This window comes from Ambystoma mexicanum, chromosome 12 (assembly GCF_040938575.1).
Source record: "Ambystoma mexicanum isolate Mex_15411 chromosome 12, UKY_AmexF1_1, whole genome shotgun sequence".
Lineage (NCBI taxonomy): Eukaryota > Metazoa > Chordata > Amphibia > Caudata > Ambystomatidae > Ambystoma > Ambystoma mexicanum.
Genome location: NC_090936.1, coordinates 795,499,020 through 795,518,721, shown reverse-complemented (window position 1 = coordinate 795,518,721; position 19,702 = coordinate 795,499,020). Strand labels below are relative to the sequence as shown.

The following is a 19,702-nucleotide window of genomic DNA, read 5'->3' as shown; positions in this document are numbered from 1 at the left end:
CTGTAATTTGAAAGCACACTATTGACTGGCAGATTGAAAGGCCAGCATGGACATTTCAACACTGCAAAATACGAAACAGATTTGTCAGAAACAGAAGACTAAAATTAAGTGTGCTATGTGTGCGAACGACAAGGCTGAAAAGAAATTAGACCTACCTTCCATTACATGACATTGAGACACTGAAATGCATTCTTCCCAAAGAGAAAGCTGCCATAGAAATGAATACATTTTGCAGTTGAAATGAACTATTTACTGAGGCAACTCCCTGGCTTGAACCATTCACATGTATATTATAATGAAGGCTTCCGATTTTATGGTATTTATTTTTCTGCCAGTTCCGTCTGTAATTATCCATATTTACTTTTTGGACTTTCTTTCTGCATGCATTCACATTTATTTATTGTCATGTAAAAAGATAATTTGCAACCAGTATTTTCCCGCATTTATTTTAATAATAAAATGCATTTATTGAAGAACACATGCAGCCATATAGGAAAGGAATGCTAGTTCATTTATTTCCATAACAACAAATGGTTGCTCCTTTGACTGCTGCTGCCTTAAGATATATGCTGTGAGTGATTTGAAGAACTTTAATGCTATTTTCATACAACTTTTACGTTCCCTGTGCTCACAATCGGCAATGTGATTGGCCTGTGATGTATGAGTGACATCACAGAGAACAGACAGAAATACCCGTTTTTCTGTTTTTTCCATTTTCATAAATAAATACAGACAGAGAGCAGATTGATTTCTGTCTGTATTGATGTGTAAAAATCAGTAAAAACAGAAAACTGGATGCCTTAATTATAATGTCAAGTTGGACATTTATGGCATGATGTGAGATCTTAAAGCAGGCCAATGGGAAAATGAATTGCAACATTGAACAATACCCGTTTTCTGTGCATGTAGAAAAACTGTGCTTAGCCCAAAAGACATTTTCTCATGACTTGTGAAGGCCTAGACACTGCACACTTCCCTCTACCCTTCTCGCCTTAAGTTCTGAAAGCTTCTTAAGACCCTCCTTTTCTTTTCATCCTTACCCCTCTGCCCTCTGCCTCCCCTGCCCCTGCTAATGTCCCCCTGCCTTTAGACTGGCTGCCTGGTTCCTACAGCTTCTTACAGGATGCCAGGCCCTCCTCGACCAGTCTACTGCTGCACTTTGGTCTACTCTTACCCCACGCCCCCATCCTGTACTTGCCCTTCTGGGCACCCTCCCCCTGCACTAGCCTTGCTGGGCCTGCACCCCTTGCGCCATTCCCCCCCTGTTCCTCGCACTTAGGATGTGGGCCTTCTTCGCCTGCACTCTCTTGCATTCCCCTGGCTCTGTCCACCTGGCCTCCCCTGGCACTTGCTTGACACACAGGCCCTCTGCCCTGAACGGCACGTCCCTCTTCCACTCTCCCCTGCACTTCTTGCTACTGCACTTGCACAATCTGAATGTTTTTTTTCTCCATCCCTGTTTCCCCTCCCCTGTTATCTTGTTGCACCTTGAAACACATTGTGTATAGGTGAATTATAAATACCCAATACATAAGTAAATAACAAAATAAAATAAAGAGTTGTCTGAAATTATCTGAGTGGGAACTCCTAAAAGAAATTGCTGGAAAACCAACATTGCCTGCGAGGTGAATTAGACCAGGAGGAAGACTACAATCCGGAGATAACCCAGGGAGCAAATAAGGAATGGATTCTACAGGTATCCTTGATGAACCTGGAGAGAACATCTAACAAAGTCCCTATGTTTCCCCTGAGTATCCAGAGGCTTTGATGACTTTTCGTTAGTAACCTGTCCAACCAAGCCAAGTATTGTGGAGATCTGTTTGATTGGGTGGGCAGACCAAATAGATCCTTAGTATTTTTACTAAATGATAATTGAATGAACTCCCATATAGTTAATGAACGTGGTGTGAGCTCGGCAGAGTTCGAAAAGCTCTGATTTTCTCTCGTAGCTCTGATTAAAGGGATATCTTTTTAATAAAAGTGGGTGTCCCTTACCTTATGTGGTCAACTCCAAAATCCCCTAAATGGAAGTGGTGAACATATAAACATGAAATTACTAAGTGTTCACCATTCCCCAGACCCTGCCTTAAATCAGAGGAGTGTTAAATGTAAACTGAATATCTGGGTTTGTGCTGAGGCAGAAAAGTCTCTTGCCAAATGAAATCAAGTGAAATCACTGATTAAAAGCATACCCTCTACAGAGAGTGAGAACGTGACTCCTGGTAGAAGAGAGATTCTTCATTGCACAGAGGTGGAGGAGAAGGGGTTCCATATATATAAAAAGTGTTTTGTTCATAAAAGTCAGTTGTGCTCCAACACTGCTAGCATTGCCAAGTGTGCAAGGAAATAACAAAAAATAAAGAGCGCTGCGTGTGTGAATTTGCTTTTGCCAATAAAATGCATTTCATGTTATTCAAATTAAACTTCATGTAAAGTATATTGCCAAGAGTATGATCCGGTCATGTTTCAAGGGGCTACATGGCATTTAAAGTAAACCCCATGCAAAGTATCTTGTGAAGTTAAGTTGTTCCGTCATGTCCAGGCGGCTGGACAATTCTGTACAATAAGAATGTTTTGTGAGTGACCCATGTATTCTATAGACCTTTGTTTCTATGTAAACCAGGGTGGAAAAGAACCCAAGCAGGACAACTACATGTTGTTGGGTTAAAGAATCTGTGATCTGAGTTATCCTAAATCAACCATTGTTTTAAATGGGTTTGAAAAGTGAATTGTCAGGAAAGAAACGCATTTGTGCCAACGAGTGAGGTGGCGTGTCTTGTGATTTAGTGCAAATATTAAATTTGAATATCAATTCATAAATATATATTCTTTCTACACATCAGCCTGGTTCTTGGCTTACATATTGCTAAAGCGGGAAGGATCTATGTAGTATGAAATGGTTCATAGACAGAGCTACATTGAATTCTATCAAAAAGTACATTGGTGTGGCACTTTTGATTGGTGGGGGCGATCTTCCTGCATTAATTCTTGCCCTATAAATATACCCAACAGAAATTGGGGCTCGGGTCGGGATCTAGCATTCTGTTTTTGATTCATGACAAGTGCATTGTAAAGAAGCTATTCATTCTAGTGCCACATCAGTAAGGTGCATGGCAGGTTGTTGATGCATTGTTAAAGTAACACTGTTGGCTTGACCCCTGAGGATCAGGAAGGTGTACAGAGGAATAGGATCATGCAGAGCAATGCAAAAGTAATGTAATTTGGTATTGATTGTTGAGATCTAAAGACGGTGACATAGACGAAAGGAGAAGTCAAGGTCCCATGATTCTGCGAGGTAATTGCCAATCATGTAGAGATAGGTAGCATGTTGGAGACACGGACTGGAGTGCCAATAGCAGCACTGATTCTTAGGGTGAATAGACTCGAGCACAGGGGCGAAAAAGAAATACAAAACTGAAAAAGGGTTTTGCTAAAGACCGAATCAGGCAGATTAAAGCCATAAAGAACTTCATTACCCCATACCACAAGAACGCCAAGTATTCGTGTGGGAACATTTCAAACTTTACACAAAGGGGGGGGGGTGCAAATCTGGTAGGTAATTCCCTGGGAAACTTCCCTCCAAACTTCCTGCAGGAGAGAAGTACTATGCCACCTCCAAACCTGAATTTTTTCAACATGTATCCTCAAAATCTTAACTTCCAAAACAATACTCCTCCTTCTCCCCGGTCCCAGGACAATCAATCCTTGAACCAAGGAGAATGGAGAATCAGGACTGAAAATGATGGTGAAATGTCAAATACCTGAGCTACTTCACTAGAAAGGATAAGTACCCTTTTAGGGAGCAGCAGAGGTATGATCTCCCTTCAACCCAGAAACCAAAGAAAAAGTTACACTACTGAAGCAACAGGTCCAACAATTTACCAAAGGCATGTAGCGCATGCTGGGGGCTCAGTCGAACCCTCAACCTTGCCATGCTTCCCAGAATGCCCCAACACCTCGGTCTGATGCCTGAGGAGGAATGACTGAGGGAAAGTCCTGACAATCAACAGGCACCAGCAGATGGGGCCCTGGTCGAAGGGAGATGCATAGAGACACTTGTGTACAGGCGCGTTATAAATGGCATATCATAGCATATCATGCCAAGCCTTTGAGGAAGTTTCCTTTCTTACAGGAACAGGATCCCTGGAAACCTCTCAGACTGATAGTGAATCTTCTACCTCTTGGAAGCTAGAAACCAAAGAACAGAGGGTAAGTAGAAGAGGCCAAATAATAACACACTTTGTGGAGAAAGAAAGCCGATAATTCCTTTTGAAAGAGAAGAATCCTCAGAGGACTCAGGTAAGGAAATCTTTTCTTTAAGGAATGGGGGGATCCCTCCCAGAGAAAAATGGGTCCCAGTAGACCCTGAGTCCGATGGGGTAGATATGGAGATCAACCCAGATTGAGAGATCCATTTTCAGCACTGTCTAGAACATGACACCATTCAAATATTGGTGTATAAAAGCGACTCTCAATGTATCACTTTTGGTGTGGACATCTCTATTGGAATCGCGGTTGATGCCAACACTATTCTATTGATTTGGGGAATTAACTCATTGGACCAAACCTGAATAACTGTTTAGACACCAGTGATGGGATTCCTCCAGAAAAGATTTGGATCCTTCGTGGGGGGAATTTCTTGGTGTACTCTTCATGCCCTTATGGGATGGAAGAGGTAACTGGTTACTTCAATAAGGATGAGGTGGTATTTAAAGTCAACAACTCCCTTGATTCCAAGGAACCTCTTGTCTGGACAAACACAATCAAAAGAGATATCTCCAAACAACTGGAGGATACCGCTGACATTTCCAAGCCTGAGGTCTTTCCATGCTTTAGGCATATGGTCGAGGAACGGATCAATCCTGCTGATGCCTCTGAGACTGAGGAGCAAAGACAAAATCTGAAACAGGGGTTCATGGACTTCCACAATATCGTTTCAATAGATTCAGATGATTGTGGACATACATCTATCCATTCAACTACCATACCCATGGACCCAGAAATTACTCCAATATTTGTTAAACAATACTGGTTAACCTTTGCGTCCATGGTGTTACTCACAGAGATGGAATCCTGTGGTATAGCTTTTCTGATCCACAGTACCTTTAACAATCCGGTAATGGGGATACTAAAATCCAATGGAAAATCGAGACTATGTGCAGACCTGAGGAAATTGAAGATACAGGTCCATATGTCACGATGGCCACTTCCCTACATCGATCAAGGGCTGGCAGAGATCCAAGGGTCAAAAGTGTACACAGCTGCTGATTTGACCAATGGTTACGGGAAGGCAACCGTGAGTCGGGAAGCCCAATACAAGCTTGCCTTTGCATTTGGGGGAGCAATATATGTTGACCCGTACACCCGTTGGATATGTAAAGTTCGGAAATTAGTTCAATATATTTCATCATAAGGCCAGGCCTGACTTGGTCGAAAGGGGAAGCCTGGCCTATGTGCATGATGTATTGATCAAGAACTGAACTGTGGAAGAACATATTGCAGAGATTTGCTATGCTCTGGCCCAGTTTAAGAAGATCAGAGCAAAACTGTCCTTTCAAAAGGCACAGTGGTGTAAGAACAGAGAGAACTTTTCGGGGCACAAAATCACCCCTGAGGATCTGGCGAAGAAAGGGGAGGCATTATTGAAATTAAAACAACCTTTTACTCTGCAATACTTGAGAAGCCTTCTTGGACTCATTAATTACATACAAAAGTTAATTGAAAGCTACGCACATATTTGTCATGTGAACTGGGCACAACCCCTAGCATGTAAATTATTAGTTTGGAGAGGGGCTGGGCAATGATTGGACTAATGTATAAAAATAGCCTCTATTGAGATGTCTAGCACTCTCACCCCTCACTGTGTCTGCTGGTACACACTGCAAGGTGTTGGGAGCCAGATAGCTATCTGTTTTGTTTTGAAAGCTGTACGGAAATGAAGATACTTGTATCTTTCGACCCGTGATTGACATATTTCATTTTGTGGTACTAAGCCTTAATATTTCTTTGGTCTTTCAAGTTGACGGATACCGGTGAGTGACAGTGAGGGAAAATCACGCCAAGGCACTCCAGTGGACTTGGGTTGGGCCATGCGAACATGCCGATTGTAGAAAGGTGAATGTTTGTTGGGTCAAGAGACCAAGGGAGAGTTTTATGAAACCCAAACAAGCTGCTGAATATTACCTGAAATCTTTGAATATCGAAACTGAATTAAAGTTATGTGAAACACATGAAATTAATATTATCTGCAATTTTGAATATCAAACTGAAGTAAAGTTGTGTGAAGCACATGAAACCTATCGTGTGAATGAAAGGAAAGTGAAATATAATTCTGACAATAATGAAAGTCGAATCAAGAAGTCAATGAACATTGTGAGAATAAGAATTAAAAGAGAGCCAATAACCAGGGCTTTTGGAAACCAAGTGCGAAGTACAAGGAATACAACACTGTTGAAAAGTGTGAAAGTGTGTTGCGGAAGCAAGGAAAGCCTTCCCAAAGTGAACATTGTTAACGTCACATGGAGGCAGAGCCTAGAGGGCTGCCAGAGAGGAAAGTGCTGCAAATAGCTAAATGGTGCAGGTAGAAAGAGGAGCCTGTGCCTGTAAGGAACTTTAAAGAGAACCAGTGACTATAATGAAGTGCCAAGATTTTTAGGTTAAAAAGCCTGCGATTGGTGGACCGTGTGGTCCAACAACTGCGCCTAGACCAAAAACCCTTTTTTGAACTGCATAGTTTTTGTGAAAAACTTACTGGAAAGCAAGAGAACTGAATATAATTTTGAAACTGTGTTGAACTTGGGGAAGGGAAATCTAAGGCCTTATTTTGGAACTGTGATGAACTTTGGGAGGGGAACCTCAAAATCCTTGTTAAGACAGTTACCCTTGGGAAAATGATCTCCGATGTTTAGTTTGTGAAGGTGCTTTGAACTTTAAGAAACGGTATAATACAAACCGAGGAGCTGGAAGAATCTCAGATCTTAATTTTGAACACTATTTTTGTGGTTGCTGACATCCCTAAACTTTATGTATCTTTAGATGTGAGCGTAAGCATGGGTTTTGGACACAGATGGACATTTCAGTTGAACTGAAGGACACAGACGATCATTAGGTTCTTTAGGTAGGGAAATCCCACCTTAGGAATCGGCAAGTTAGGCCTTCTCCTATCCTGATATTTAAGTTGATTAAAGTATTTTATTTGCGCTTTGAATTTGTTTGCTGTGTCTTGCTTCATGATGCCTTCGCAATACCCACAGTTTATGTTGACGGGTGCTCCGACCAGGTTGGCAATAACAGGGAAAAAGAGATAGTGGCTTGCATTGGGAATGCCTGGGTTATTGATACCCCTGAACACTCCGCTGGTTACAAAATAGGACCCTGAAGTAGTCAGGTGGCAGAGTTGATGGCCGGCCGAACATCAAGCCATCCTCACTGCAGTACACCACTAACTCAAAGAATTGGTGATAATCACTGTCTCTGACTATGGGTTCATGGAACACCTGATAAACTGAAAGAATCGAGGTATGATTTGTACTAACAATAAACGATTAAAACATGGAAAACTGATCCAGTCTATTGATGATGTGGTGACCTCTAGTGGGATGAGCACACATTGGAAAAAAGATAAGAGGTCATTCCAAAATAGAGGTGCCAGTTAAGACTGGGAATGGCCTGGCTGACCAGCTGGCTAAAACTGGAGCTCTGCAGGGGGATTTCATAGATACGGAATTACCGCTGGGTAAAATCCAAGTCACAGTGATGACCAGGCATCAAACTCATGCCAACAATGAACTCTGAACTGCTCAGTGAAGTAAAGATGCCCCGTATGCAGATTTGATCATTGCACAAAAAGAGGACCCTATAATTGGAATATTCTATCAACACATTGAAAAACCTGTGAGTTTTCCTCTAACAGAATTGGGTTATAGCGGTAAAGAGGATATTCAGGTGTTGATGACATATTCAAAAATGTTTCAAATCCAAGACGGTTTGTTGGTAGTGGGATCCCAAACAGGATGTGACCAGTGGGTAGTACCTATCTCATTCCGGAGCCTGATGTTGAATCACACCCATGCCCTAGTGGGTGGAACCAGACTGATATGCAAATGGATATTTCTCTTCTGTGAAGAATGTAGTGACCTAAAAACGTGGTTGTAGACCGTCCTGAATGGAAGAAATTAGAGAGGCTCTGATACCATTGCTTAATTTTTATACACAATAATTGTAAGTACATCTTTAATTGCCGGATTCCAACTGACGTTTTAGGAATGGACAAAACAAAAAGAAATACAAAAACAATGAGCAACCATGCAATTCTAAACTGGTCGGTATTCTCAGCCATTTTACAATAACGTTCCTGAATATGTCTGCATACTCACACTCCAGGTGTTAAAGGATTACAAAGTGTGGCAATAATTAACAAACTGAACACTTGTCACACGTGCGTGTGTGTGCATGGATTAAGTGGTCCGGGTTTGGCCAGGGTGCAGACCCTGCTGTCTTACAAAAACTGGTTTTCAGCATGGGATCTGCCAGTGCTCTGTCACTGATGATTGTTGTCATCATTTTGTGTGCAATCTTACGCTGACATTGTGTAACTAAAATGAGAAGTGTACTTGGTTGCGTTGCCGCTTGTTAGGTCCCAGTTTATTTGAGCAATATATTTGCTCATTAACACGTCAAAATGAAATCCCCACCGGACATCAGACACTCTAGGTAAAGGGTGCAGTACATGTGCCGTCTGCTTCAGCAAACAGTGTGCGACAGCAGGGGGGAATGTTACTCTACTATGTTAATGACCACCCTTCACACGCATGAGTGTCCTGCTTTGTCTGCTTTAGGCCTCAATCTGGTTATATGTTTTAGAAACGTGTTTAACTGTGTAATGTAGTCTATTGCTACTTAGTCCATTTTTAGACATTTTGGAATTCTGTGGTATCAAGACAAGCAGTATAGATTTTTTAAATCAAAAACAACACTGAATCTTCACATTTAGTATTAACTCTGGTACTGTGTTGCTGTTTGCTTTAAAAAATATAATCTGCGTGGTGTGTCGTGATAAAAAGTTTACAATTACTTTACTATTGAATAAATTACAAAGTAAAACAATGTTCTTAAGCTGAAAATGATATGTTTATTTCTTTCACCAACTTTATATTTAGTTTTTGGTTGGCACGCCTTTTGTGTTCTCATCGTGCGCGTAGCAATAAGATGCATGGCTGTTTACAACACCTCAAATCATTTCATGAGAGTGAGACAATCGTGGTTTTCAGGCTCCCATTGCAGGCTGGATGCAAACAAGACCACCTAGGACCATGCGGAGTGACACGAAATAGGCCACCTTCTGCCCTCACCCCCGAAAATGAATCTATTGTTTGAGGCATGCAGCCGTTTCCTAACTCACCCCATTAGGCCACACTCATCACTTTGGCTATTCCACTTGGTTAGAGGCCCTCCTCGATTTCCTGTTCCTTTTAAAGCGATAAGGGGGTGTATAGAAAGGAGAGACATCTTCTGCAAACATATCTTAAAGAAAGATTTCTAAATTCCACATGTCATAACTATGTATATTCACTGTATGCAAATAGGCAATATACATATATTTTGTTAGGAAAAAGTGTAAGGAGAAGCGTGCCGAGGTACGGCACTAGAGAAATGATTACCCCTCACTACTACGATCCTAGAGAGAGTTTGAAATGCCTAAGATCACATACGTAAAATTTTACACAACAACATTTACATAAGAAATCAGCAAATGTAAAATGCCAGACGTATCAATGTACATGAGATCAATTTTTTAATAGTTGGTAGAAATACTTAAAAGGGCATTTTTATGCATTTATAAGATAACTTTTTTTTAGGAAAAAGCCCTAACTCACTAATGTACCTAATCAACATGCCCTTATGTCTCTAAATTATGACATGTGCGCGGTATGCATGCCTGGGTCAGAAATGTTTGTGAATCAAACTATCCTATGATTAAGTACAAGTATCAGATTTAAAGGAGCTCATTTTCTTGGAGCTCGTCATTTGACGGCAAGGAGCCATTACGTGTTGAATTACAAATGTTGGTAATGCACGGCAGAGTTCAAATGTGCAGGCCAAACGGCAACGTACACTTGTGTATGCCGCCTTTTCTGTGCACATTTGCACTCTGCTGTGCAAATCAGTAAACACTGCCCATCATGCAAGCACGGCAGGCAGCATTTACAATGGATCCCTATACGGTATGCCTGATTTATGCATAAAGTCGGCAGGCTCCATAGGAATCCCTAGCATTTGCACCGGCATCAAAATGCATGCCGGCATAAATGGTGGGGCATTTGTATGGCAGAGAGGAAGGGAGGCGACGGGAATGGAAGTTGCATTCCGCCTTTCCTCCCTGCCAAACAAATAAATGAAAATGTTGTTTACCATAAGCAAAACGCCTAATATCCTTATGCAAGGCTATTAAGCATTTTGCTTACATTACGCAACATCAATCATGAGCTCCAAGGTGGTCATGCCACTGTAGACATTACAACGTAAATGTTTTCTAAGAGGAATTAGCTCCTTGCCCGGTACTTTAGGTGTCTGTGCATGGTCCTTACTTGATTGGAGGCCATGTGGTTACATTTTTGGTCACATATTAGTCATCTTGAAACAATTGATTTTTTCATCAGATGACGTATCTGCCACCTGTGTGGTTGTCCTAAAGGCTGTAAGGTTACACTAGACCAGTGGTCTTCAAACTTTTTTGGCCTGGGACCCCCCTGAGCAAAGTTTCGGCAGGCCGGGCCCCCCAAAAGTGCCATATGGACAGTATGTAGAAATCGCTATTAACTTTTGCGTGCCGTCACCGCACCCTATTCCCAGTACAGACCTTGGGCTCTCTCCACCCTACTCCCACCACTATGCCAGTGCTACCGCCCATCCTGCTCCCACCACAGTCCCATAACACAAGCATACACACATCCATACACATTTAAATAAAAAATAAATCGCCATAAACGTACCTTCTTCAGGGGCCTGCATGTGGTTGCTAAAATGCCCCACTCCAGGTTGCTCTGCCCGTATGTGCGAGGAGGCGCAGGAGCACCCCCTCGCACATACATACATACATGCAGTGCCCCAGCCAGCATTTCCAATGAGCCATGCAAGGCTGGCGAAGCAAAACTCCCCCAGTGTTGCATGGCTCAGTGATCATGTGTGGCTGGGGAACTGACCTGACAGTGTCCAGATACAAGTGATTTGATTTGAATATAGAAAGCAATTGTAGAATTGTAGAGAATTGTGGAGCAGCTGAGTTGGCTATGGAGAGCCATTGGTTTGGGTGTACGTACTTGTACAGTCTAGTGACTAGACTCTCCTTATGGAATCTACTAAATGACTAATTGATGAATTGGGTACCTACCATCTTCAAGAGTCCGCACAAAAATATCATTCTCTTCCGACAAAGAGCTTTCTCCCGCAGTCGTAGAGGCAGTCACTCGCATTTTATAATCAGTGTACTTTCTTAAACCTAGAGGAAGAGAAATGTAATTAACAAAAGAAAGGGAAACTGCTCACATTTTTGCTAAAGTACTTTGAGTTATTCTATAACTCTTAGCCCCGACATTGAAGTGCATGGGATTTCGGTGAGGATCCTAAAGCATATTTCCTACATACTTGAGTATCAGGTGGGACCTGAGCCTGCCAAGAATGGCCATGGCCAAACCAGGCTGAATGTAGTGCTTCTTGCTTGTGCACCCATTGGTAGCAACCCCCCTCCCCCTAATCCTGGACAAAGCTTAAGATATACAATTAAAGGAAATCATGAACTGTTTCCATGTTAGTAGCGTCATCGGCCGGAGAGTAATGATCTACTTGATTCCTGACCTCTTTTCAAGAACCACACTACAAACAATGCATTTTATGAGTAAGACACACAACAGTGCGATACCTGTTGTAGCCTCTCTGCACCTCTTCCCCACCTTTTATGAAAGCCAAAGGAAACACTCTGCTTAAGATGGACGCATCAGTGTCTCAGTAGACGAATCTATATGTGCTACTTTTTTATTTTCTTATTTATTAAGTGTCATTTGGTTAAATATCACCTTTAACACCATAAAATGATACAGTACATGCAATAGTTTAAAAAGAGAAAAATGGTCTCCACAAAACACACGAGTACATTAGACATGACTACAAAATACAATTTAAAATAAATGCCACCAATCTTTATAATATAAAAATAGCATAGCTTTCCCAAAAAACCTGTATAATTACCTGTGCAAAATTTCCTTCAACTTAGATTTGTGCAACAATGCATTAAAGCAATAAATTCATAATGTCTTCCCACATGTACGGTAAAGTTTAATACAATATTTCTGCCTTCATAGATCGCAGACCAAAATTGATCTGTGTGAATAAAATTCATGTCCTCGACCCACATTGAGTATCCTTTCTCATGTATGGAAGTTAAGCCAGAGCATTCTATCAACAAGAGTTGTGCAGTCTCCTGGTGTTCTTCTCATATTCGGCATGCTTGTTCCTGTTGAGTAATCTTTTCCCCCAGCCTGTATTTGTCAAAACAGGAAGCTGATTTAGTCTTAATGAAGGATAAACCTCCTTGCCTTCGTGTTTTGCAAGTTATATATCTGCTACAGCGATTTATGTTCAACCCTGAATGTTGCACTAGCCTCTTCAGCCTTCCTGGGCCTACTCACTCTGCTGGGCACACTCTTGATGCTCTGATCTCTTCTGACCTTCCCCTCTCCGTCCCTCTCTCCACTCCTCTCTCCTGGAGTGATCACTTTCTCCTATCCTCCCACCTCACCCTCCCTACCCCACAGGCAAAGCCACCCTCTTCACTGCCACCCACCTTCTCGGTCATCCGACCCATGAAGCGTGTGTCAGTTGAGGCTTTCGCTGCTACCTTCTCGCCCCCCCCTGCCCCTTCGGCTGACTCCCACCCTGACACAGCCCTCTCCATGCTCCACTCTGCTATATCTGTTACTCTTGATATCCTTGCCCCCGTCATGAGAATCCGCCTGAAGCCCAAAGCCAAATGTAACTCCTGGTATGACTCGGATCTCGCCACCCTAAAACGCAAGTGCAGGGTTGCAGAGAGGAAATGGCGTGCTTCATGTTCATCCTCTGACAAACTGGCCTGCCGCCTGCTCCAAAGGCAGTACCGGCTCTCCGTTCTCACCAAGAAGAGAACCCTTATCCAAGCCCGCATCTCTGCGGCATCTAACAACTCCGCCGAACTCTTTAAAATCTGCAAGGAGCTGGCCAACCCTGCTGCAGTCTCTACCTCTCCTGTCCCCTCCCAGGCCCTCTGCACCGCATTGGCCTCTCACTTCATCTCTAAAACTCAGGACATCCTGTCCTCGCTCTCCTCCTCTCACCTCCCTCCCTCCCTTCCCGGCTCTTCCTCTGGCCCTTCTGCAGTCACCCCTCCTCCCTCTTTCTCTGCCTTTCCACTTTTTTCTGCTGACGAGGTTTCCAGACAAGTCCGATCTATGAAAGTCTTGTCTAAACAGGTTCACCCCTGTTCCTCCAAAACTATCAAGGACCACATCGACTCCCTGGCTCCTGCCCTGGCTGACTTTTGCAACCACTCCTTCGCCTCTGGAGTCTTCCCTTCCCCCCTCAAGCACTCCCTTGTATACCCTCTTCTCAAGAAACCCTCTTCCGACCCCTCCTGCCCGGCTAACTATCGCCCTATCTCCATCACTCGCTTCCTGGGCAAGCTCCTGGTGAAACTGGCCATCTCCCAGCTTAACCTCCATGCTGAATCTGTTGGTAGTCTTCATGACCATCAATCTGGTTTCAGAGCTGCCAGAAGCACGGAAACTGCTCTCCTGAACATCCGTGAAGACCTGCTCTTGAACCTCGATTCCAACACTCCGTGTGTTCTCATTCTGCTCGCTCTCCTCTGCCTTTGACACTGTCAACCATGCCATCCTGCTCAACCGTCTCCGTGAAAACCTTGGTATCACTGGTCAAGCTCTGGCGTGGCTGACCTCTTTCCTTTCAAATCGACCCTCCCAGGTCCAACTGGGGTCCTTCCTCTCCGACATCTTTTTCTCCACCTGTGGTGTCCCCCAGGGATCTAATCTTTCTCCCTGGCTGTTCAACCAGTATCTGGCACTCCTTGCCCACCGCATCGCCGCTCTCTGCCCTAATTTCCAGTGCTATGCGGACGATACCCAGCTCATTTTCAGGCTACCCTCAGCCTCCCCCTCTCCTTCCCTCATCTCTGACTGTCTGTCTGCTATCCAGGAATGGTGTGCCGCCAATGACCTCTGCCTTAATGCCAGTAAGACTGAGATTCTACTCATCGGTACACCCACTCCCTCCTTCCCTGCAGCTCTCTGGCCTGCCTCCCTTGGCCCCCTCCCTGCTCCTACCTGCAATGCAAAAAACCTTGGGGTCATCTTCGACTCCAAACTCTCCTTCTCTCCTCATATTTCTGACGTCGCTAAGAAGTCACACTACCAGCTGCACCTCCTCAGAGGTATTCTTCCCTTCCTCTCCTTCCCCCAGAAGCTCACTGTCTCCCGAGCCCTGGTTCTCTCGAAGCTGGATTACTGTAACAGCCTCTATCTTAATCTGCCTGCCTCCACTTTCCGCCCTCTGCAACTCATCCAGAACAGAACTGCGAGACTTGTCCTTGGCCTCAAGCCCAGGGACCGTATCTCTCCAGGACTGAAATCTCTACACTGGCTCCCAGTGGCTGCGAGGATAAAGTTCAAAACCCTCTGCATTGTCCACAAGGCCTTCTGGGGCCTGGGTCCTAAATACCTTCAACTCTCTCTTCCCAAATATCTTCCTTCCCGAGCCCTTCGCTCATCCGCCTCCAACTCCCTCAGGGTCAGCCGCTTCTCGAAGCAACGAGCTGGGGGTAGATCTCTCTCCGCGGCAGCGGCCTCCCTCTGGAACAGCCTTCCTGCCTCCCTGAAACTTGAGGAGAACCATCTCCGGTTCCGGAAGCACCTCAAAACCTTCCTCTTTGCTTCTGCTTTCTCTCTCCCTCTCCCCTGCTGAACATCTAATATTCTTCACTGAAACTGCACTGATTCTGCAACTGGACCACTCTTAACAGCCTCGGTCCTGAGCCCAGTCACTCTCCACTTGCACTGATGCCCTGGAACCCCTCTGCACTGCGGGACTATCTCTGTATCCCTACAGCCCCCCCCCCTTTTCCAGCACTTGTTCTGCACTTACCTTGCACTTGCCACCAGCTGGCCCTATTTATTTATTACTTTACGCCACCTACCTTGTACTGCACTTCCCCCCCTCCCCTTCCCCTTGCACTTTTCCCCCTCCCCCACCCCTGCACTTGCGTGATCTGAATGACACCTGGCCTAGTAGGATCGTTGTCTGTCTCCCCTTGTTCCTCCCCTCCCTGCCTCGTCGCGCCTTGAAACACCTGTGTATAGGCGCGTTACAAATGCCATATCATATCATATCATATCATATCCCAGTGTGATAGAACGAGTACATTTGAGTTGGGTAACAACAATCATCTGTTATCAGTGCTGAGATGCACCTAGTGGTAAAAGTGTGGCCTATATATACACTTGTTATGTTAGGGTTAAATACAAGATGTCATGCTTGCCTGCATAGTTGTAATCCGCATTTCAATGCTCAGTTTGGAATTTGAAAATGATATGAAGTGTTGCTACTGATGGCTGCTGTCCCTTCTTAGTATGGTTATGGTCTAAATAGACGTATGTTGATCAAGAGCCATGCAGGACACAGTATTCATGGACTGGACACTGAAGCTTTTAAAGTATGAACGAATGGATGAAAAAACGAATGGATGAAAAAACGAAGGAAGGAAGGAAGGAAGGAAGGAAGGAAGGAAGGAAGGAAGGAAGGAAGGAAGGAAGGAAGGAAGGAAGGAAGGAAGGAAGGAAGGAAGGAAGGAAGGAAGGAAGGAAGGAAGGAAGGAAGGAAGGAAGGAAGGAAGGAAGGAAGGAAGGAAGGAAGGAAGGAAGGAAGGAAGGAAGGAAGGAAGGATTGATTCCAACAGACACAACATCTTTGAGAAGGTTAAAGAATATTTCCAAGAGGATATGGGGATGAGACAAGCAATATGTGTCATCAAGAAACACCCCTAAGACCACCATAAGCAGGAATATCAATGCTCATAAGGTAAAATATCTCTTAAATGTGAGCACCTGTAGATAATATGTTACTTGTTGTTGGTAAATTGTTGTCAAATGAATGCATTTCAAAGCCAAGAAATTACAAGAGACCTTTAAACAACCAAAATGCTACCAAATCCTCGGCTAGCAACATGTATGCTGGCATTTCCTATGAAGGCCTAGATGTTTCCACATAAGGCACCACAGAAAGTGATGGAAATGCCTCAGCCAATAATTCGTAACTAGTGGAGGTACGTGTTATCCGCCCTTGAGAGGACTGCATCAGGTGTTCGCTTCTCTAAGCTGTTTCAGAAAGGGGTCAATCACAGACAGGACTGTATGACCTTACGTCAGAAGAATCACGCCAGACTTGACTCGCTAGCAAAACGAAAGAGGGGATGGCTTCGCAGGCCATCGTTCTTCGCCTGCCACGCCATTGCAGAAAGGGGAAAGACCATATGGAAAATCAGGCTCAGTCCCACCCCAAAGGAGGCCACGTCCTTCCTGCACGACGTTACAAGTAACCCCATTGTGCCACATGTGTTTCTAAACACAATGCTAATGAGGGTTCTTGCTATCACAGGCAGGAGGAAAGCAGGGCGGTTGTTCGGTGCATAGACCTTCACTTCCAGCATCATCAGAAAGATCTGCATATGGTTCCTTCCACTTATGCAATTGCCCAAATGAGCACATCAATAAGTGTGAAGTGTAATATCGCTCTCAAGACTGAGAAATAATTGCCAATAGATCAAAAGTCGTGACTCAAGGATTTCAATGCTCTGTTAGTAATACCTCTGCCAGACAACATCACTGAGACATCATGCCATCGGTCACTGATTCCCGTATCCCCTGGCCTTCTAAAAAAGGCACTCTTCCAGTTACCCATGAGTGTATCCTTCCTGGACTAAACCTCTACCAATGTGGTGAAGGTGCTTCTATTAGATCTCGAGCTCTCTTGTGTGCATCTGCCTGACCATCTATGCATATGCGGGCATGGCTGCATTATGCATCAGATTGGCATGTGGAACCTCATGCGCCATCTCGTTAGTCAGCGCCAGTACAGAGATTCGTGTCCATGATAAACCTGAATACCTAGTTCCTCAGATGTTCTCAAAAATCCAAACTAAGTGCTAGAACCTAAAATAGAAAACCATCTTGAAAATTCATAAGAAGCAGGTTATCTTAATAAAGCAAGCATTCTGCAACGTTTCTGTCCAGTGGTGCATAAAACACCCTATGCTAAAAAAAAGGTCAAAGAAATGAGTACATCTATTATAGTTGTCATGTAAAGCTTTTCAGTGTTTCTCATCTACCAAGCGAACAGGTGTGTGGAAAAATGCCAACCCCTAAATAAGCAGACACATTCTTGCTTGTGTTTTTCAGGCTGGAAAGATGGGAATGCCAATATAGCCTTCTTGAAGTGAGTGATGTAGGGAGGAGAGGTGGCATGTGGAGGAGGCATGCTATTTGGTGTGAACTGTCGGAGGGAGATACCACAGAAGGGCAATGGTGAAGGTTAAGTCATTTGGGTGGGTTGAGGGAGCATTGGGGTAGGGTTGGCCGTGGGGAGATATGCGCATGAGGAGGTCCGAGGGGCTCCCCCAAATAGAAAAGATTCAGCGAGACAACGCTGGCTCCAGAGAGTCCTGCTGGTGTTCTGCGAGTGCTTATATATTCAAAGATTGCATTTGTTTGGCATATGTTGGCATAAATGGAGACGCACGGAATAGAAAGGGAACCTCTCAATTCATATATTCCAATAACCATTTTTCACGTTCCCCTCTCTCACCTCAAATGGACTGTGCAAATTCAGTGTCGCCTCATCCCGCTACTCAAAGCCACATGTTAATTCCTGCAAATACCATTCCATTCATCACAAGACACAATGTTGTGGCATAGGACACCTTGTCAAAGCACAACAGGTCATCATATTGCAGTTTAACTCTGCAAAACACCCCACTGTAATATAGGTTACCCTTGGTTGCAGTACTCTGGTTGCCTCACTTGGCGCGTTGGGCAGCTGCCAATGAAATGCTCCGATAGCAAGGTACAGTAGAGCTCTCAAAATGCATAGGCGTACCCCATATTACAGACTGCAAAGGATCACCCAGGATTTGTGAGCACTTGGCTGCGGTATCAGGTGACTCTACGTGCCCGAACCTCCCTCTCAAGGCTTACGTAGCCATGTGAACTCCTTCCACGCTTGTTCCAAGCCTGTAGTGCATTTAAGCCTTCCATGATATTTGATATGAATAAATAGGCTTAATAGCAGAAGTTCTTAGAAAGTAGGACAAAAGCATCTTATTTGTTTTGGTTCTGTACCACGAGAACTGATAGGAGTTGCGGTACTAATTCAGGAAAGGGAACAAGTCAGATATTTGCAAAAAACACAGTCCCAGACACCATTTAGCCATGCCACGCTGTCAGGCCATGGAGTCAGGCCTATGTATTTCCTAAAAGCAAATGATGATGCTCATATGTTATACAGAATAACAAAAAGTTACGAAAATTTGAAAAAGATCTTCTGGCTATCTCAACTCCAGAGTCAAGGTTGCGCCTTCAAAATCTCAAGTAGCATGCCCGTTTATGGACGCGCACACAAAAAGTAATTTTTAAATCACAGTCGTGTAAAGAGAACAACTATTTAATCTGGATCATTCATTAGCGAATAAGAGTGAAGGAGTCTGGGCATGCATTACCGGTTATGAGGTAGCTGGTATTGCCCGTCACAACGCGCAGCGTTTTCTTTGTGTCCAGCTCCATTGCATAGACTGTGTAATGGGTGATCATTCCATTGGGTTTCAGGGGCGGATCCCAGAACAGTAGAATGGATGTCGAGCTAACGTTTTCATAGCTTATGCGCTCAACCGAACTTGGTACTACGAAAGAAAGAAAGGACAACAGTTCAGGAGGAGAAGTGGGCTTTTAAAACATTACTTGTAAGAAATGTTGCTCATGCTAGGACGTGGTACCTTGCTCCCGGGTGCGAACTGTGAGGCTGGTTGGTGGTCCTTCGCCCATAATGGTAAAAGCAGACACGCTGATGGTGTATTCTGTGAAAGCCACAAGCTTCTTTACAACGTAGGACAGCTGCTCGGCTGAAATGTTGATGGCATACTGGACGCTTTCAGCTACTGTCAAACACAAGAACAAGAAGTGCATTGTTTTGTTACTTTTCATGCAGAATTGAAAATGTATGCCAAAGTATGTTAATGTTTGTTGTTTTTTCGGTAAAACGTTTTACCTCTACCTCTAATCAGTGGCATAATGCAAAATTGGGGAGGGGCGACATGGTGAGACCCCCTACATTTGTTATCATTTTTTACTGACCAACTATACAATTAGCAGGGTGTCTTAATTTTAGTTTGCAAAATACAATACCATTGACATTGAATTGAATGCCTTTATATGTAACGCTCGTTGCAAGAACAGATAATACAACTACAGAAACGAGTGCTTTGAATATTGTATACAGCATTTGTATGGTAAATTCCTTCCAATTAAACAGCCCATTTCTGACATTCAAACAGGGGTAGAAGGGAATACTGACTACACGGGGCTTCCGGAGGCTGAGCAGTGGCAGGGGC

General features: G+C 43.9%; 1 protein-coding gene across 12 annotated transcripts in view; it reads right to left on the bottom strand.

Annotated features, from left to right (window-relative positions):
• Positions 1–19,702, bottom strand: part of PTPRQ (protein tyrosine phosphatase receptor type Q) — a 2,012,995-nt gene that overhangs the window by 919,434 nt on the left and 1,073,859 nt on the right. For 11 of the 12 annotated variants that reach the window (XM_069629300.1, XM_069629298.1, XM_069629292.1 and 8 more), the window contains 3 exons: positions 19,088–19,249; positions 18,815–18,994; positions 11,390–11,497 (listed from right to left, as the gene is read on the bottom strand). In XM_069629300.1, the coding sequence (XP_069485401.1) occupies positions 11,390–11,497; positions 18,815–18,994; positions 19,088–19,249 (450 nt within the window). The remainder of the gene's footprint in view (positions 1–11,389; positions 11,498–18,814; positions 18,995–19,087; positions 19,250–19,702) is intronic. The other variant, XM_069629293.1, reaches the window with a different exon arrangement.